Source organism: Camelus bactrianus, chromosome 10 (assembly GCF_048773025.1).
Source record: "Camelus bactrianus isolate YW-2024 breed Bactrian camel chromosome 10, ASM4877302v1, whole genome shotgun sequence".
NCBI lineage: Eukaryota > Metazoa > Chordata > Mammalia > Artiodactyla > Camelidae > Camelus > Camelus bactrianus.
The window spans coordinates 12,687,365-12,708,004 of NC_133548.1; the positions used below are offsets into that span (position 1 = coordinate 12,687,365).

Sequence of the window (20,640 nt, forward strand, 5' to 3'; positions counted from 1 at the left end):
AATATGGAGCAGTTTTATATTGTCATATTTTCTGAAGAAACTAGCAAATCAAGAAAAATTATTTGTGCTATGCATCTTTTTGTTTTCACATGGGATATTGTTAATAAAGCTGGAGACTTCTGAACTGGGGATATTGGACGGGTGGAGAGGCTGAACTTTTGTCCTATACTGGTTATATAAACAGATAATAGCTTTCATGCAATTCTTCATTTGAGAAACAGGAAATCTGGAATAAATTCTTATGGAGCAGCTAATTAATTATTTTTAATGCATTTTCATTTGAAAAGTAAGAGAATGGACATAACTTCTTATGTTTACTCTTATGTATGAAATCTCATTCTAAGTAAAAATCTTCAGAGAATTTTATTGTACAGTGAACAGATATGTAAAAATCACATATGAGGAACAGGCATTCTAATATTTTTAAGAGAAAAAAACGTGAAGGAAATTTCATTTTTATTTATTCAAGTCACTTTCTTAACTTCATGAACATAAAAACCTGGTTTCCATTGATGATCGCTTTTTTCAAGGCATCCTTCACCTCCTTGTTCCTAAGGCTGTAGATTAAAGGGTTCAACATGGGAACGATCACCGTGTAGAAGACAGAGGCCATCTTGTCTGTGTCCAGGGAATGGTGAGAGCTTGGCTGTAAGTACATGAAGATGAGGGACCCGTAGAATATGGTGACTGCCAGTATGTGGGAGCTACACGTGGAGAAAGCCTTGCGTCTCCCCTCAGCTGAGCGCATCCTCAGGATGGCAGAGATGATGTACACGTAGGAGACAAAGACAACCAGGAGGGAAGAAATGAACATGATACCAGCACAGACAAAGATCCACAGCTGCTTGGTGTGAGTGTCTGAGCACGTCAGCCTGAGGAGAGGCATGTCATCACAGTAGAAATGGTTAAGGATGTTGGAGTGGCAATAGGAGAGGTGAAAGGTGAGGAGGGTATGGAACAGGCGACCAAAAAGCTGTAGCTGTAGGGGGCAGCCACAAGCTGGATGCAGTTTCTTGGGGACATCACAGCCATATAGAGGAGAGGTTTACAAATGGCCACATAGCGGTCATAGGCCATGGAAGCCAGGAGCAGACACTCAGCTGTCAGGCAAGCCAGGAAACAGCCTAATTGAGCAGCACGTGCATTGAAGGAGATCACGTTCTGTTGGTACAAGAAGTTCCCCAGCATCTTGGGTGCGATGACAGAAGCATAACAGAAATCAACAAAGGCCAGGTTGCTAAGAAAGAAGTACATTGGTGTGTGGAGTCTCGCATCCATTCTAATGACCAGGATCAGACCCAGGTTGCCTACTACTGTGAAGAGGTAGATGGATAAGAAGAGCACAAAGAGGGGCATCTTCAACTCCTGACGATCCGTGAGGCCCGCGAGAATGAACTCTGTCACCTGCGTGCAGTTGATCTGGGTCATGCGTCTTCAGTATGTCTGCTTGAAGAGAGGAGAATTAAAGCAGCTGAATTAAATTAAATTTGAATTGTAATATCCTTTAAAGCCACTTCATTTTTAACAGGAAAATGCTAATATTAAAATCATTAGCATCCTTGGAGCCAGGGGATGGGACAAAGATCAAAAAGAAATCTTTTGTAGGAAAGGCACATTGTGTTTCCCGAAGTCGATTGCGTTTAACGTTAAGAGCTGTGGGACATGATTCAGTCCACACTGGCTCTCTTTTCAAAGCTCTTGACTTTATATTATTCAAATTTTGCCATCAATATTTCAAAATTTTGAACTATTGTTTTTCCAAAAAAAAAAATCCTAACATTGATAATATAAAGGAAATTGAATCTTCTGCAGTGACATTACCCAGACAGACTTGCCCGTGTGATACAAACTTCACATTGCTGCAATGCTATATTCAACTGTTGTATAACATTACTTATTGCCAAGAAGTCACCATACGTGACTACAGAATCTTCATAATTGTGTTAATGCAAATGCTGGAAATAGGTAACTTTACGAAAGATGCTAACGCATGCTTTACAGGCTGTTTATTTACTTTGTTTCTTATGTGCCCATTCTACAGATGGAGAAAGAAGTCTGAGAGATTAAGCACCTGCAGTATACTCAGGCAGCCAGTCTCTAGCACAGCTGGGATTCAAACTTGTGTTTTTCTGAGGCAGCAACCCACCCACTATTAAGTTCTCAATACTCCCGATTTGTTCTGTTGGTGCATTGCCTAGATTTCACCAAGCGTTTATTGATATTGTGAAGGAAAAACCAGTTTGGTCTAACAAGATAACTCACAAGTCTAGGAATGTGAAGGAGAGGCTGGGCTGGTCTAACAAGATAACTCACAAATTTAAGTATCGGAATACTGATCTGAGTTCTGCTGGACTAACTTGTAAATCTAAGTTAATTAGTGTTGGTTTGTGGTTTATTTTTTTTTGCTAGCCAGCTGGATTTTCAAAGAGATATATCTGGCTTTGGAATGTTGGTTTGCTGCCTCCCCGCCTCCACTTTTGTGATAATAATGCTGCTAAAGCTGTTCCATGCCTATTGGCCTAATACCCCAAGCTTGTACTTTACCCTATAAAACCTCATACGCACATCTTGAAAGTGCTCAGAGCTTCGGAGCAGAAGCCCCTCTGAGCCCACCGGCGTAATACATCTGAGTACTCCAACCCTCCGAGTGGTGCTTGTTTCTTGGCTGGCCTGTCGTTTCCGTAACAATATAATGTTTCACAGACATCTTTCTATGTAAAGCATCAACTGAACTGATCAAATTCAGTGAAAACCTTCAAATTTTAAAAACATTTTGCTTAGTTAAAATAAAAGTGATATTTACTTTCTAATAGAATTATATCAATGTACATGGCTCCAAACTAAAAACATACAGATTTGGATTATTTTTATATTAATTTTCATGTTTTTACTGTAGTATTTTTGTGAAAGAATTTCAATCTAAAATGAAACTGGAAGATAGAAAGTGGAAAATCTCACATATATGCCCTCAGGCAAACAAAAGGTAAGGACTGATGAGGAGTGACAGGCTGATTTCCCTTAAATGCTTGATGTACCGAACACTGAAATTTATCCAAGAATCTCTCTGCATCATTGAGCCCATAAACTTGCTGCTTGGACTTGTGAAAAATTCAGAAACAGCCAGAGCAAAGTAAATGAATAGTAACTGGTAGAAGTTTACCATGAACACATCAAGGATGGTCTCTGTTTTTTTGTTTTTGTTTTTAATTTAAGTTTAAATTTAATTTTTTTGGAGAGGGCACCCTGATATGAACTATGTTTCTTTTAACTGACTCTGATTGAACTCCCCCTTGTTTATATCCACTCCATAAACACAGCCTACCCTAAGCCCTCAATGGATTTGTTTGCAGCTTGCTAGAGTTTATGTTTCCCAAATTACAGCTCAAACTATTCCCAAACCAACTCATTTTGTACAATTTTAAGCTTACCTCAGTTTCTCTCTTTTTTTTAGGTTGACATTTGAAATGGATTATCTTCATTCATTTTACCTATCCTTATGGTCTGATGTTCGTAATTAAAATATAAACCTCAATATAAGCTTTAATTTAGGACAGAATAAGATAACTAGAAATGAGTTTTGTTTATTGCTATACATTTTCTTTTAGTAAATCCCATAAAGCTTATGTCATATTTCTCTCTCTTTCTCCACACAAAAATTTAAAAAGTCTTAAGAAAACATAAATTGCTCAGCACATTCTAGAAATTAGACTTGCAGAATCATCAGCCTATGCATTCTGATTCTTATCTATTCATGCTACATTAGAAGCATTTATTTTATCATGTTGATAATGATCTTTTATATCAAAATACAGTAGGGCATACCATTAAAAGTATGAGACTAGAGTTTGAATCATGGCAATGTTATGTACTAGTGAGTGTGCTTCTTAGTGAAATTACTCAGGCTTTCTTGGTTTGTTTACTGAAAGAAATAACAGAGGCACACTCCTTCTTAGAAAATAAATGTAAAATTTCCATTTGAGTTCACTTATATTGTTGTATTTATGAAAAGGAAATACTATGGAATTTCTCATAAAAACTTGTATTTATGAAAAGGAAATACTATGGAACGCTTGCTTTTTGAATGACAGGTAACTACTGAAAACTATCATTTCATTGATACGTATACCAACTGGGATACAGTGGAGAGAACCATGAATAAAATTGGGAGACCTATATTTAAATGGCTCCATCACCCTCTAGTTACATTAATTTGAGCATGTCAAAAATTCCATTTGTCCCTCAGTTTCTCAATCTGTAAATGGTGCTATTTTATATCTAAAAAATGCAAACATTAAGATAAAATAATGTGTCTGCACATAGCCTACACGAGCAGGTTTTAAAATAGAAAATATTATGTTAAAATTGCTCCCCTGATCTAGTAAAAGGTAGATGTAGGGTGAAGTCAGTGTAATCACTTTAAAAATTCACTGGTAGCGGGGTAGACAGTGCTCATTGGTCAGCGTAAGATACTAGAACATGGAATTTACACAACAAGACACAGACAATCCTTAACGGTTGGATGCAGACATCTGTAGTTAAAGATTTATATGCAATATATATGTTAAATTAAAGACACAGAAGAGTGTCTCATTTTTATTTTTAGCTCTTCAAATAATAGTCTCAACATAGAATAAATTAGCAGAAGAATATATAGCCTACTTGATACATTTTCTTATGTCAGGAAACAGATGTAAGTATACATCAGGAGAAGGTAGATGTTCTTCATAAATCATGGACGTCAAAATCAAAAATAATTTTTAACTGTGTCTTTGTGCAAGTGTCTACAACTTTCTATGGGAAGAGGACAGTCTTGGATGCTATTGATCATTACGTGAGATGAGTAGGTCATGGAAGTATTTAAAAGCCTAGTTAGTGGTCAAATATATAAATTCCATTTTGAAATAATCAAGCAACTGTTTGATTAGAAATCTGGCTTACAAGCCCCATAATACCAGCTAGGACTCCCCTGTTCAGCAGCTGTAAGAACTTCAATATGCCATTTCATCTTATCTTAAAGGTGGCACATGCAAATGTATGCAAATGTATTTGAAAGTATATTATATATGATCTTTTAGCATCTAACCCATGATATTTTATCTTCGACTTCCATTTACATCTTTTCACTTCTGCCACAGCTAACACACGTTGATCTAATTAAAGTAATTGTTTTGTGGTCCTCGGTTACAATAAGAAGACTGTATATGCGTCCCTGCTTCATATGTTCTTTTTCCTGTGTTCATTTCTACCAGGTGAATGGTGAATGAAGGGTTGGAAGAAAAACTCGTATTTATCCTTCAAGGCCTATCAAAATCCCACCTTTCCTGTAAAGATCTCCCTAACTTCCAATTCCCATGCTCTGTTACCTGCCAGTTTTCATTTTTGCATTCTGGAAACATTTTATGCATAAATTATTTGCACATCATTTGTAGTTTCCATCTGTTTCCATATTTGTTTTCTGGAGAGACTGTAGACATGGGTAGAAACCATGACTTTTTGATTCATTTCCTAATGCAGCCCCTTCTAGATGCTTGGTAATGGGGAATTAAAGATTAATTTTGGTAATAAAATTTCAATTTATTTCTCCTGCTCATAATTAATGTTCTTTAGTTATTTCAAATATATTAAGGGATGTAGTGATGACAATTTTAATGTGCTCACCTCTCATTCTGGGTAAAATGACTAGCTTTCGCAAAAATGAAAACAGTTTAGACATAGTTTACAATCTAATCAATTAAGCGCTTGACTTGTCCAAATGATTGAGTAGATTCTATCTTAGAGATCTCAAATTTTTACTCCAAACTAATAAAATGTATATCATATAATAGCCCATACCTATACAGCTGAAATAAAATTAGAAGAAACATTCTTACCCTCGTTTCTAAAATGCCACCCAAAAAGTTTTATTTTAAAATCTATTCTATTCTAGTTGACTTTAAAAATTCAGATTTTTGTCACAATTTTTAAAAACAATCTTCATAACTACCTGGGTAGAGGGTGTTCCTATTTCTTCTCCAAGTGGGTTTGTGCAGCAATGAACTGCAGGGTTTTATCAATGACCTACCCCAAGGGATCTTACTGAGGGTCTGACGTAAGATCATCAGGAAAGCTACAGACCACACCCCAGAGGGAGCCCACGGTCTGCTGGAGATCAATTAGCATCGCTCTCGTGTTTGAGGAACCTCACAACTACAGCTCTGCCTTTAGTATGACATTATTGCCCTAGCATCCCCTCGTTTTTGAGCTGCTATCATTTACTGATTGCTGTCTTAATTGTTCATAATGTTTTTGCTCAACAACAGGATTTAAGTCTATCCTTGAAAAAGATAAGAAACTTTCCAACAGCATATCTTTCAAAGAACTAAATATCTAACTCTTCCAAGGATCTGTTTCTGAACATGTTGAGACATGACCCTCTTTGGCTTACTCTTTGAAATGCTCATGAAATATTCATTTCCTCTTCCAGGTTATCTCTATCCATTATTCCTTAATTTCCTTGGTGAGCTCTTCTAAAGAGCACTCTTCCAGATTGATTTCTTAGCCAATCTGTGTCCATAGCAAGGGGGTGCAGAAAGAATTTTATTTTAAAACTTATTAAGAAACAATGCATCTGCTATGAACTCAACTGTATCCTCCCAAAATTCACAGGCTGAAGCCCTCCCTTCCACTGTGATGGTGTCTGCAGATGGGCCTTTGGGTACCTCCCAGAGGAGGCTAGGGTTAGATGAGGTCATGAGAATGGGGCCTTCATGATGGAATTAGTGTCCTTATAAGGAGAAACACTAGTGTTCCTCTCTCTTTCTCTCTCATTCTACACTCCCCTCCTACCCTCCCCACCCCCACCACATGCACTAACACAGAAGTGGTCATATGAGCACACAGTCAGGTAGCAGCCATCTACAATCCAGGAAGAGAGCGCCTACAAATAACCAAATTGTCCAGAATCCTAATCTTGGACTTTCCTGCCTCCAGAACCATGAGAAAATAAATTTCTGTTGGTAAAGCCTCCCTGTTTTTAAAAACAGTATTTTGTTATGGCAGCTCAAACTAACATAAACAGCATCTTTAAAGAAACAAAATAATCCTCAGTACTGAAAAGGGTTTTATTGGGTTGGTGGGGGGAGGGGTAGGAAAGGAAATATGGAATTATTTTTCTTTTTCCAATATAGTACATTTTCTGTTGTCTTCTCAGTAATTGAGGGGGTCCCGCATTTAATTGAAGGTGCACCAAATACTTCAGATATATCTCTGAGAGGTTTCAAATAGACAGAAGGTGAAAAACACAAATTAACTTGTATCTAGTGAACTAAAAGACGTAAGTGAAAGGAGGATCAGTAAGGCATTTGATGCAAACCCTGGGGTCCAAAACAAGGGGAAGTTTGCTTCTCTAGGGACTGCGGATTTGATGATGGATAAGCAAACGATAGTGAATATGGTTTGTGAGGAAACAGCAGGGGACTTACTTGTTTCATATACTGACTTTGAATATACAATTTACTGTGTAGTTTTCTATGAAACAAATTTCCAGTGATAACACTGGGCTTCAATATAATGGCCATGGGAGGGTCGGTGTGTTAGTGTGTGACACTGTACATGATGCATTAACACATGTGGTTTATTGAACAGGAAGAAGCAGCAAATCCTTACATCTCACAGCTTGGCATGATCGCAGTTTGTCAGTGTTAATCAGGATAAATGTACTAGCATGAAATATGCTTAAGATATGTGAGTATTCTGTGAATATGCAGTACTTAATGTTGTTTTAAATGGGCAAACATACTTAATACAGATGGAAAAATGCCATGGCTTTGTTTATGTCTTGCTATAAAATGGCATGAGTTGTACTTGGTACAGGGATGTTGGAAAATTAACTAAAAATCTTCTATATAAACTGATGCATATGAATAAGTTAGCTTGAATTTGAATGACAACAAAGAGCAGTTATTAGCCACAAATTGTTAGGATTGTGTTTCTATGTTATTTCAACATGAGTTTTTTATATATCATCAAAGGCTCTTCCCAGAGAATGTTTTATCTTCTCATTTCTTAAACTTTAGGAGAAAGAGTTCAATTCAGTTGATCAAAGCTTTGGGGAGGGGACAGTATTTGACTAGGAGATACATTCAGGGAATTTTTAAGATGAAGAAACTGTTCTGCATGTTATCTAAGTTACTTGACTCTATGCATTTTTGTCATAAATTTCATAGAACTGTTTATTACAGAGGCTAAATTGTGTATACAAATTAATAAAAAGTTAAGTAGATTGTTAGCCAATACCAGTGGCTGGCAGAATGCTGGCCACACTATGGCAAATGTGTTTAATTCTGTTATCAATGTATGACATAAACATAAACTCAAGTGGGGAGATTTACTGACCTAAGTAACTTGGAAAATGGTGTTTTGATTAGAAGGTGTAAAATTATAGGCAAAAGAAACTGAATACAAACTTTACATTCTAGTTTGTAAATTTGTTTCCTGGGAGGGTTCAAGTTAATTCTGGAATTACTGTAAATATATGTTGAGTTTGAACAAGTAATTAAATAGCTTTTAAGTGGTAGGATCCAGGTTTCTCACTGTTGGAGAGGAACTTTACAGATAAGTATGAAATTGAAGCTAGAGTGAATCCTGTGGCCCTGGGTTAGGGTAGGAGTGATATCAGAATAAATTCACATTTATCCTTTCATATATATACACACACAGTGTTTTCTTCAATTCTCCGCTGGAAAACATCCCTCAACATTGTGTTTTTCACTTGTATAAAGAAAGTTTGGGAGTCTCCCCAACCCCGACCCAGCAGATCTTTATTTGAAAGCCCAGGAGAAGCTGAAAGTTTTCATTGCATCTCCAGTGAGAAAGCACCATTGGGACTCATTTATTTCACATTCCTTTTTGAGTTGTCACCAGAGAGCGATCGGTGAGAACTTGGGAACTGAGCCTCTATAAATAAACTAAATGTGTTAATACAGTTATTTAGAAACTTCTTCGTATTGGGAATAAATTATGACAAAAATTATGACAAATGGGGCTCATAGAAACCTTGGATTCCCAAACATGTCTTTAAAATTAACCTCATTTCAATAACATATTTTTAATCAGAACCTCACAGCAGTTTTCACAATTTCATGTTTTCCCTAGCAGTATTATTAAAGAAAATTTATCTTTAACAGTTTGAAAAGAATAACATTTTCTAACCAGTGTTGGCTGTCCAGATCTCAAATTTTCCAAGAGACAAAATTAATTTTTTTAATCTTAGGTTTTACAATTTTCAGCCCATAGTGGACTTTAGATCCTCATGAGTGCTACTACGCTTAATGAAATTTACAATTGCCGGTACAAATGGACATGAATGTGATAAGGAATGGAGGAGATTTAGTTATGGTTCAGGAGTAACAGCTGGTGAGAGAGATTTCCCTTGGCAAAGCAGAATTCCTAGGATGCTTATGAGAAATGGAAAACCAGAAAATTACTGAACAGCATGGGATCATAGATCATATTGAATCCCAGCGTTTTCAGACAGTGCTTTAAAAATAAGCTGGTTTTCTGGTGATGACTCAAGTGGTTTCTGAGTCATCTGAAGTCAGCTGTGTAGAAAACGTGTTAAGAAGAACAACGGGACAGAGATTTGTGTCTATCACCTCATTCTACCAGAGTAATGGTAGCCTTTAGTGTTCATTGCTATTAACATTAAGAATTCATTTTTGAGCAAAATAATTCTGTAAAAAAATTAAAGCCATATACCTAACGCAATCCCATTATTTTACCAATGAGAAAATGCTCACCTTAAAAGGGAAACAGTAAATTTCCAAAAGTAATTCAGCTCGTGGTTCTATCTTAAGTCAAGTCCATACCTCCTAACACCCACATCTATTCATTTGTCTTCCTCTCCCTCGGAAAAGGGACCCAGAATTTTGTGACTAAGAGCAAACTAGGTCTGATTACATATTCTAAAGAATTCTTCAGACTTCTATTTTCCAAGTTTCATGTTTTAGACTTCTAAGCCAATTTTGTGGTAGGAAGAGGTGCTGAAAGTACTCAAGTAAGATTCAGCAGGCTAAGAAAGGTTAATGAGTGCCAAACTATTTTAATGTTTCAAAATACGTTTATTGTCAAAATGACATTGCTTGCTGGAAAATTACACAAATAATGTAGTGTATAGAAATTATAATACCATCTTAAGTTGAGTTCACCCCAAAGGAGACACTGAGTCAATGATTTGTGTAAATGTGATTTATTAGGAATTGTACCCAAAATAGTTATTGGGATGAGAGGTGGGACCTAAAAAAAGAAGTAATCCAAGCCATGTTGTAGAGTCAACATCCTATGATAGAAATTTAGGTCAGATTCCATGGAAGCGTTCTGGACAAAGGGTAAATCAAACTTCAGAATTGCTAAGAGTGAGCAAAGGAGATTGAGTATTTATAGCTGACTCTTATACAACTCCTAAACCATAAATGTATGAGTTAATCTCTGTATAACTTAGAGTCAGTCCTCCGTATCAGCAGTTCCTCTGCATTCCCCAAATCAACCAACCACAGACCTTGTAGTACTGCTGTATTTACTACTGAAAAATATCCATGTGTAAGTGAACCTGTGTAGTTCAAACCTGCATTGTTCAAGGGTCCACTGTATACTCCTGTGCACATATCAGTCATTGACTAAGGGCTGTCCCCCATGGGATGTAAATTTCCAGTGACTTCTGCCTGGCATACAGACATAACTGCTTCCTGAAGCGCTTTTCCAACAAAGAGTTGTAGGCACTGCTTCTTAAGAGGGGAAATGCACCAGGAGCTGTATACAAATATGGTATAGAGGTCTTCTGAGGCAGCAGTTATCAAAGTGCAGTGCTGGACAAGAAGCATCAAGAAAACTTGTTGGTCTGCCAACTTGGGAGCTTCTTGGGTGAAACCTAAAACTGGCCACCTGTACAAGAAGGGAAAGGAGAGACCAAAGGAACAGGCAGGTCATCCCAGATTGGTTGGTGGCAATTTTAATAAGCAAAGGAATGTGCATATGAGACTTGACTTCTGGTGGCCAAGAAATGAGTAGATCTCAGCATCTGCTCACCAGAATCTTAAAAGTTTATATAGAGGATTAACTTAGTTCTCTCATGTATAATGTCCAACAATATCTTACTCTCTCAAGGCTGCCTCCTTAACAATATCCCCCACTGTGGGAATGGTGGGCAGAACAATGTACACTCCAAGGATAGGGCATGGGGGATGGTGAGGACCCTCTGATTGCCCAGATCCAGCTCAAAGGTCAACCTGTGGTCACATCCTCTCAATGACCTCCTCCAACACTTGGAAACTGCAGTTAGCTGTTGGAAATGCAAATTCTTTGGCTCCACACCAGACCTACTGAATGATAAACTCTGGGAGTTTGACCCAGCCATGTCTGTTTTAACAATCCCTCCAGATAAATATACTAAATATTCCAATTTCAAGGCAGAAATATTCAGAGTTTATTAAAAAGGCAAAAATCCAACTATTGGCTTTATATGAAACATAACTGACACTCAGACATAAGTAAATTGAAAGTAAAAGACTGGAAAACTATTCTGTGCAATAATAACTGTAAAAGAGCTGGAATACTTATACTAAAGGAAGAAAAAATAGACTTTAAGAGAAGAAATGCTACCGGAATAAAGAAGGACATTTAATAATAATAGTAAAAAAAAAATCAGTAAATTTAGCAATTACAAATTTAGGAACAACTAACGTCATCCCCAAATGTATGAAATAAAAACTGACAGATGAGAAAACATAATTCAACTGAGGATTTAACAGCACTCTTAATAATTGATGGAACACCTAAAAGGAAGACCAACAAGTCTGTGGAAGACATGAGCAGCACCGTCCACCAGCTCAACCTGAATGAAATCTATACAATTGTTAGGAAAAAATTGTTCAGGGCAGACTTTCTCAACCTTGGCACTATTACCATTTTGGACTGGATAATGTTTTGCGAGGGACTTTCCTGTGCACTGTGGGTTACATATGCATCCAGCTTCAACCGTCTAGGTAAAAAATGGTATCCCTTTACACCATCCTGTCCTGGTGAAAATCAAGACTGTTTCCAGAAATTTCCAAATATGCCCTGGGGGTAAATCATTCCACATTGAAACCACTGGTTCACAACTGTCTTTTAGTATTTAACTGGGAATATACTATTAAAAAACTCTTCAAAATATATCATTAAAGCACTCTTACAATCTTAAACTTGGTGTTCAAGATGTCTCAGTTTTGTCTACTCTTGTCCAGTTCCTCATTGTATAGCTATCAGATGAGATGATGAATTTTTAAAACATACACATTTTTTTTAATTTGAGAAACGACATGACACAAATTCTTATGGTAATTTCTACATATGAATTATAATTCTAAGACAAACTCGATTGCTAAGAATTCAGAGAATGATTTTACTTCATAGTAAAGAAATTTTTATTGAAAACCAAAGAAGATCAAGATACTCTACTAGTTTTAATAATTAAGGGGAAAAATCATTAAAGAAAGCCCACTTTTGTTTAATTAAATCATTTTTGAAATGTTATGAACACAAGAGTATGGTTTCTACTGATGATGACTTTTTTCAGGGCATTTTTCACATCCTGATTCCTGAGGCTGTAGATCAAGGGGTTCAACATAGGAATGATCACTGTATAGAAGACAGAGGCCAGTTTATCTGTGTCGAGAGAATGGTGAGAGCTTGGCTGTAAGTACATGAAGATGAGGGTCCCATAGAATATGGTGACTGCCAGCATGTGGGAGCTACATGTGGAGAAGGCTTTGCGTCTCCCCTCAGCTGAGCGCATCCCCAGGATGGTGGAAATAATAAACAGGTAGGAGACAAAGACAACCAGAACAGAGGAGATGAAAGTAACACCTGCACAGGCCAAAACCCACAGCTGTTTGGCGTGAGTGTCTGAGCACGTCAGCCTGAGGAGAGGCATGTCATCACAGTAGAAATGGTTGATGGTGTTAGAGTGACAGTAAGAGAGGCGAAAGGTAAGGACGGTATGAAACAGTGCCATCAAAAAGCTATAGCTATAGGGGAAAGTGACGAGCTGAATGCAGATTCCTGGGGACATCACAACCGTATAGAGGAGAGGGTTACAAATGGCCACGTATCTATCGTACGCCATGGAAGCCAGTAGCAGGCACTCTGATACCATGAAGGTGAGGAAACAGCCTAACTGAGCTGCACATGCATTGAAGGAGATCATGTTTTGGTGGTATAAGAAGTTCCCAAGCATCTTGGGTGTGATGACAGAAGCATAACAGAAATCAACAAAAGCCAGGTTGCTAAGAAAGAAGTACATTGGTGTGTGGAGTCTCGCATCCGTTCTAATGACCAGCATCAGACCCAGGTTGCCTACTACTGTGAAGAGGTAGATGGATAAGAAGAGCACAAAGAGGGGCATCTTCAACTCCTGACGATCCGTGAGGCCCGCGAGAATGAACTCTGTCACCTGTGTGCAGTTGATCTGAGCCATATCTCTTCAAGGCAGCTGCCTGGGGAAGTAGAGAAAAGAGTTAAATTCAAGCTGTCCGTATATAAGTGGTGGTTTTTTTTTTTAAAGCATTTTTTTTATTGAGTAATAGTCATTTTACAATGCTGTGTCAAATTCCAGTGTAGAGCACAATTTTTCAGTTATACATGAACATACATATTTTCATTGTCACATTTTGTTTTTCCGCTGTGAGTTACCACAAGATCCTGTATATATTTTCCTGTGCTATACAGTATAGTCTTATTTATCTATTCTACATTTTAAAATCCCAGTCTGGCCCTTCCCACCCTCTGCCCCCTTGGCAACCACAAGTTTGTATTCTATGTCTATGAGTCTGTTTCTGTTTTGTATTTATGTTTTTTCTTTTTTTTTTTTTCAGATTCCACATATGAGTGATCTCATATGGTATTTTTCTTTCTCTTTCTGGCTTACTTCACTTAGAATATGTAAGTGGTGTTTTTAATCCTTTAATATCTTGCAAAGAGATTTGATGCTAATATAGAGATTGTTAACATAAGGGGTTCTGGGAACGGAATGGAGAGCACAAGGATGTAACATGTGGGAAATGCACATTTCTCTTCTCCCAAATCCATTGTCTACTCAAAGATGGGAGCTGTGGAACTGTCTGCATTTACAACTTTAACCTGACTTACTAAAATGCTTAGCTATTGCTTTCATTGTAAAAAATGTTAACATTAATAACATAAAGGAAAACAAATCTTCTGCAGTGGCACCTGCCTTTGATGGATCCTTTCTGCAGTGGCAGAAACACCATTTTATATTTTTTATTTTACTTTAATAATTTACCACTTAAAGGTCTTTACAGAGTGAAAAGTATCTTCATAGTTATGTTAACAATGCAAATGCTGAAAAGGGGTAAGCATGGAAGGTAAAATGAGGAGTTTATTTACTCCATTTTTTTTTAAACTAAACCTTTATGTGAAGACCATATTGCTTTGAGCACTTTACAGATGAAGAGGAGATTGAAACAGAAACACCTAAAATGAAGTCAGAAAGCTGGTCTGAGTACAGTTAGTTGGGTTACAAATCCACGCATTTCTGACTCAGGAGTCTACGCCTCATTATTACGCTGTCCCTTATAGTGTATCTTTTTTGTTCTATTGTGAGAAACTTAAATTATTTTCATATTTTTCTTGCTACAATAATCCACAAACATCTTTATCTCTAGAGCATGAATTACATGATCAAAGGAAATAAAACCTGATAAAAGTTTACAGTATGTTGTAATGTCATAATTTAGAATAATATTGATATTCTGTTTCCATGCGATTTGGAAATGTACATCTCTTCATGAGTCAATTTACAAGTCTCTTTCAACTTTTTTACCTGTAATCAAAGAGACAGATTTGAATTATATTTTGATGGTAATTTTTGTCTTCCTAGTTTAAGTTGAAAATCTATTTATTTTTCTTATTTATTTTGACTGGTTTTCATGACTGAATTATTGAATATCCATGTAAAATTAATTTTAACAAAGTGTAAAAATTGTAGAGCTAGGTTCTTACTACTATGTCAAATGAAATCTGTCTCTCTCACTCCTTTATCTTCTCTCTCTCTGTCTTTCACTCTCTTCCTTTCTATGTTTTTGTTTCATCTCTCTCTCACTCTTATACCTGAAAAATAGAAACAAAGCTTTCTTGAGAAACTCATATGAATTGTTTTATACGGTCTAAAAATTACATCAGAAATAAATATGGTAATAAAATAAGAGCTGGTATTCAAATTTTCTTCAGAATTTACCAATTGCTCTTTTGTATTTGCAACTTTTATTCAAATTATCAAAACACGCATTATAGTTTTTTTGTTTTTTTAATAAATATGTTTATTGAGAAACACTATTAGTAATAACCTTCAACACATACTTCTTCACCTAATTTTATCCTGAATAAGTTGTTTATCCCCTTCTGAAACTCTAATAAAGATGGAGGTTTAATGGGTAATACCAACAACACGGAGATTTGAGATAAGAACTAGTAACTCATCAGTTCTAAATACCTAATTTGCATTTAAAATAAAAGTCAAATTTGATTTTTTAGAAAGGGAAGTGAGAGAGAGAGATAAAATAAAAATTTTATGGGGAGGTTCAGACCAAGACCCTTCTTAGACTACTAGCTTTCAAACTCAAACCTTCTGACCACAAACCACAGAAATAAATACCAGTTACATGATGGTCTGGAGCAAATAATATCCAGAATAACACTCTTATTGCCTGGTATGCACTTAGCTTGAATGTTCTTCTGTGTTCTACTGTCATATGTTCTGTTTTACTTTAGTCAAATAATTTTGGCTTAGATTCTAAAAACTGAGTTCATCATATAGTAGCAGGTACAAGCAGAGTTTCAAAAACTACACTCTAGTCCACCACACACCATCATGATTTTCACAAAAGTAGATAAGCAACTTTTCCATAAACACCTCCCACTCTGATCTACAACCGAGACTGTGCATCCTTAACATTTGATTGTGTCTAACTGCTACTTCCTTGGGAGCCTACTTCAATTCACTCATTCCCTCATTCAGTAATGTATGTTGAGAACTATTAATTTCCAGACACTATGCAGAGTCTGAAAAAAGAGCAGTGAAAGAGCGGACAACAGACTAGATTGGAAAGAAAGCTTTATCCACCTTCTCTTGAATTCTCGCTGTCTTTTTCTCTCAGCCATTTTTCTGCACTTCCAAAACACATTACACTCACATTTGTACATAGAAATCATTTTACTATATATTAAAAATAAGGTGTGAATTATATTTAAAAGCATATGTAACTTTTCACAATCTTGTCCTTGAATGTTTTTATAGTTCCAATTCCATTCAACTCTCCCAACCAGCAATGGATATCCATTGGTTCAATTAATATAATTGGTCTCTTCTTGTCAACAACACCCTTCCATGCTTCTCCTCTGTCTGTGCCATGCCTAGTCCTCTCCTCTACAAGAAAAATGAATAGTTAAAGGAAAACTATTTCTCCTTTAAGGTCTGTTGAATTATCACCTCTTCTTTGAAGTTACTCCCCAAGTTGAGTTAACATATATCATATTTGTGTTCTAGAATCACTTTAGACATACCTCATTTATATTTCCTCTCACATTTATAACAATCATCTGTTTCCATGCCTCTTCCCCCGATAGACATTAAACACTTTACGGTTGACTACCTCACTGCTTTTGTTTTTGTTTTTAATATTTAATAAAGTATCTTCTAAATGTTAGGAAATGGGGAAATAAAGATTAATTTTGGATTAATTAATTTAAGATTAATACTGAAATTATAATATTTGACTATTTCTTCCTCTTATTCCCAAGCTGTATTCTTTGCTTTGGAAGATACCTCTAGGAACAAAGTGATGCCCTTTGTCTAAAATACTCCCCTCTAAGCCTGAGTAAAATCTTATCTACTGTAAATATAGAAAGCACAGTTTTGACATAGATTGTAATCTGATCAATCACAACCATTTTTTTTTAATTTTATCATAAGATTCTAAACTGGAATTTTTATGTTTTTTAATTTTAAACATATATATAAAAGAGTAATGTAAGTCATTATATAAATTTTCCATTTGAATGCATTAAAACATGTTGATCAGTTGCCTATTATGTATTAAGTATCTTTCTGGGTTTTGAGATGACAACAAATAAAGGTCAAAGCTCAGCCATCAGAAGCTTAGCATGTAAAGAGAGGAATCAAGCAGATTTAGACTAGAGAGTTATAATAATCTGATAGAGTTAAAAGCCGGGTATCAAAAAAACATGAAAGGAGTTCTTGGAACTAGAAGACTTTGAGGAGGGAAAGGTTACGGAAAGATTTCCTTGGGTAAGCATTATCAAAACTACGTGGAAAGATTTAAGACAAAGAAAGTTTTAAGCAGATACTATGCAAAAACCTAGAGTAAAGTACATATATAATTTCTACAAATTCTAAATAAATGACTACATCATACTTGTTCAACCTTACTTCTAGACCTGGTTCTGTCTTTCATTAGATACATGAGCTTGGGAAATTCACTTGAACATTCTGAAGCTCAGTTTATTCATCTGTATTTATATTTTAAAAAGCCATTCGACTGGATTAGCTCTTCTTTCCCTTCTAGTCCTTTAGTTGGTTTTGTTCACATCAAACCTGGATGCTCTTGAAACTTTCACCAAAACTAATATAAAATCAGACAAAAAACACTGTTTATTTTACAAAACATACTCCAAACATTTTTTTTTATTCTAGTCCATTGTATTATTTTCTTTAATTTTTCAAATTCTTATCTTGAGCTATTGTAGTGATGATTTTACACCTCAGTGAGTCAAAGCTCACCATTCTGAAATACACTCTTCTAACCTACCTGGGGAAGAGTAGGTTACTATTTCTCCTGCTAATCGTTTAGATGGCAGTTGATTGCATGGTTTTGCCAGTGTCTCTGTCCCAGTGGATTTTACCTCAGAGCATGATGCGAGGAAGATTATCAGAAAAATTACAGTCCATGTTCCACTGGGATGCCAAGGCAGGCTGAAGATTTATTGATGTGATTCCCTATCTTTGAAGAACTGAGTATCTATAGCTCTGCTTTTAGTATAGTATTATTGCTCTAAGATTCTCTTCTCCAAATGTTATCATTAGTTTATCTTTAAAATGATTTTTGTCATTGGAGTTTATTAGCATCAGTCTTCGAGTTTGGCTTTTAAATCAGGTAGGAATATTCATTTAAAACTTCTTACAAATAACTTCTTATGAAATATGTATCCAGTTCCTCCAAGGATCTACCCTTCAATACTGCATGCACAAGACATTTAGTAAAAGCTCTGGGCATTAGTGTACATCATAATCGCTCTGACCTGTATGATGAATAAGGAGTACATTGTCCATGTAATGTGTGGGCAAAGAAGGGAAGAGTTGTGTGTTTTATATACTGGTTATGAATGTAGAAATTTCCCCTTCATTTTCTATTAAATAAATATTTAACTATAAAAAACTAGACTGCACTATAATAAAGAGGAGGTAAAATTTGTATTTCTTTTTCATGTTGTATAAACAGGGCACTTTAACTCAAAGACAAAAATATAGAAATCACTTTTGATTACCAGTGTAAGAGGGTACTCCTCATTTCCTTTAATAAATACTATTTTTACAAGATTACCTTTTTCTGTTTACAAATGAATGGTGTCTACACACTTATAGCTATAGTAAATTCACAGTGCAGTTACTATAGGCATTTTCTTTCTTTCTTTTTTTTTTTTTGATGTGACATCTGTGAATGAAAAATACTGCAAGCCGTATTAGTAAATAAAGGATGCTGTGGCCATCAAGTCATCAGCCTCTACCACTAATTCAGTATACGAACAATCAGGCAGCCTGGCCTCTGCAACCACCTCCGACTGAGGGGACTCAGAATGTGAATGGCCAGGATACAGGCCCTAGAGAGCTAGATGCTTGTCAAAGGAATAACTTCAATGAGCAGAGACACTTGTTCCCTTCCATACATAGAAAAGCACTAAAATCTTTAACTTGTGATGTCTGGCTTTCTTTAGTTAACAGTCATATTTTAATGTTCCAACTACCTGGTCTTTGCTGTAAAACTCCTATATATCCTGGCTCCTCCCCTACCTCTTCGGAGCAGTCCCTCAGAGCCATCTGAGAGGCTGTCATCTGGGCTCAAAGGGGTTCAAGTCCTCAGAAATGTCCACCGAGTAAACCATAACTCTCAACTTTTAGGTTGTACATTTATTTCAGTTGACATATCTTTTTAAAAAAATGAATGATAAATGGAAGGAATTGAAGAAACACAAGCATTGTGATCTACCGGAGAGGGGGCTATAAAACAGATAGGACTGGGGACTATTTACTCAATAGTTTTATAAAGAAACTTCTGAGGATTAAGAAAAATATTCAGAAATTTCCTTCCAAATGAAGCTGTATTCATAGCACTACTAGTATGCACAACTTGAAATTAAAAAAAAAAAAAAAAAAAAGACACGAGGCACTTTATCATGAAACACTGAGTGTTTTAATTTTCACTATTTGAGAGTCCAAATGAAACCAAGTATTTTCTGGGATATTGTTTGTGTACCAGTTACATGACTAGTCTAGAGGTCTAAGGGTTTTTAGTAAATTAATTTCAAAAAAGGCTTATTGTTCTTCTTCACTGGAAATGTCCAGAATGGTTATATGCATGATATAAATAGTACCCCATTAATTTATTATCATACTGGCTAACTCAATTCTGATTTGATAAATCTGAGATATAGTGTGTTTAACTCTATTTATTCAGTTGTACAATAGATGTTGGTGTACACTCAAAAACTAACAGAAAACAGAAAAAAATTTTACAAAAACAGTTCAATTTTTCCTCTAATAATGTAAAGAATTTTCACAAGAATGACTCATTGAACACTTAATAATAAAAATACAGTCTGTTTATTACACATACTACAGAAGACTGATTCTTATAGTAGGGAGAAAGGAATTATTACAGATTCTACCAAGTCTAATCAAATAGTACTCAGCACGAAAGCATATTCAGTGATGGTATTCTTTATTTTTCATTAAGAAATTGTATAGATTATAACAATTGGAATAAAAAAATTGAATCATATTTGATTAGCATTCAAAATATAAATTTATCGGAAGTGTATATTTTTTCATTCAAACAATGCTAAGAAAGAGTTAAGGGTTTTATTTTAAACAACTTGTCAGTTTAATTTTGCTAACTCAGCTGTGAGAGGGTTTTAGCCATCTGTAATTCTAGTTCCTCAAGATGCCATGATCAACTATACCCAAAAATACCCAGGAAGGAAAAAAGGGAGCCAAAGAATAAGAAAGAGAGACTTACTTTTCTCAATCACTAATTTGTTGCTCCATTTTAACTTATTTTTTTTAAGCTGGTGTCTCTCCAAACTTCTGGAAATAATTCTTTCAATCTAGCTAACTGCACACTCCATGAGAAAATGAGTAAATAATGCTTTGTTTCTGTATCAACCTCATAATTCCAAGAGCTTCAGTTTATTTTTTAAATTAGTGCCTCCCAAATCTTAGCCCCTTTTAATTGCTAAGATTGCTTGTAAGCCTATAAATCAGCTTCCTAAACTTAGCTTTCTCTGACATAATGACAGCCTAACTTAACCATCTCT

At 35.8% G+C, this 20,640-nt stretch overlaps 2 protein-coding genes across 2 annotated transcripts; both read right to left on the minus strand.

Moving 5' to 3' along the window:
• Positions 1–469: 469 nt before the first annotated feature.
• Positions 470–1,428, minus strand: LOC141578954 (olfactory receptor 8U9-like). The gene is given in 2 exon segments (XM_074373036.1): positions 470–963; positions 966–1,428. Coding segments are annotated over 2 exon segments (957 nt in total).
• An 11,101-nt stretch (positions 1,429–12,529) lies between these two features.
• Positions 12,530–13,589, minus strand: LOC105081035 (olfactory receptor 8U9). The gene has a single exon (XM_010970154.3). The coding sequence runs from the start codon at positions 13,487–13,489 to the stop codon at positions 12,530–12,532; it is 960 nt and encodes a 319-aa protein (XP_010968456.2). The 5' UTR covers positions 13,490–13,589.
• Between the last annotated feature and the right edge of the window lie 7,051 nt (positions 13,590–20,640).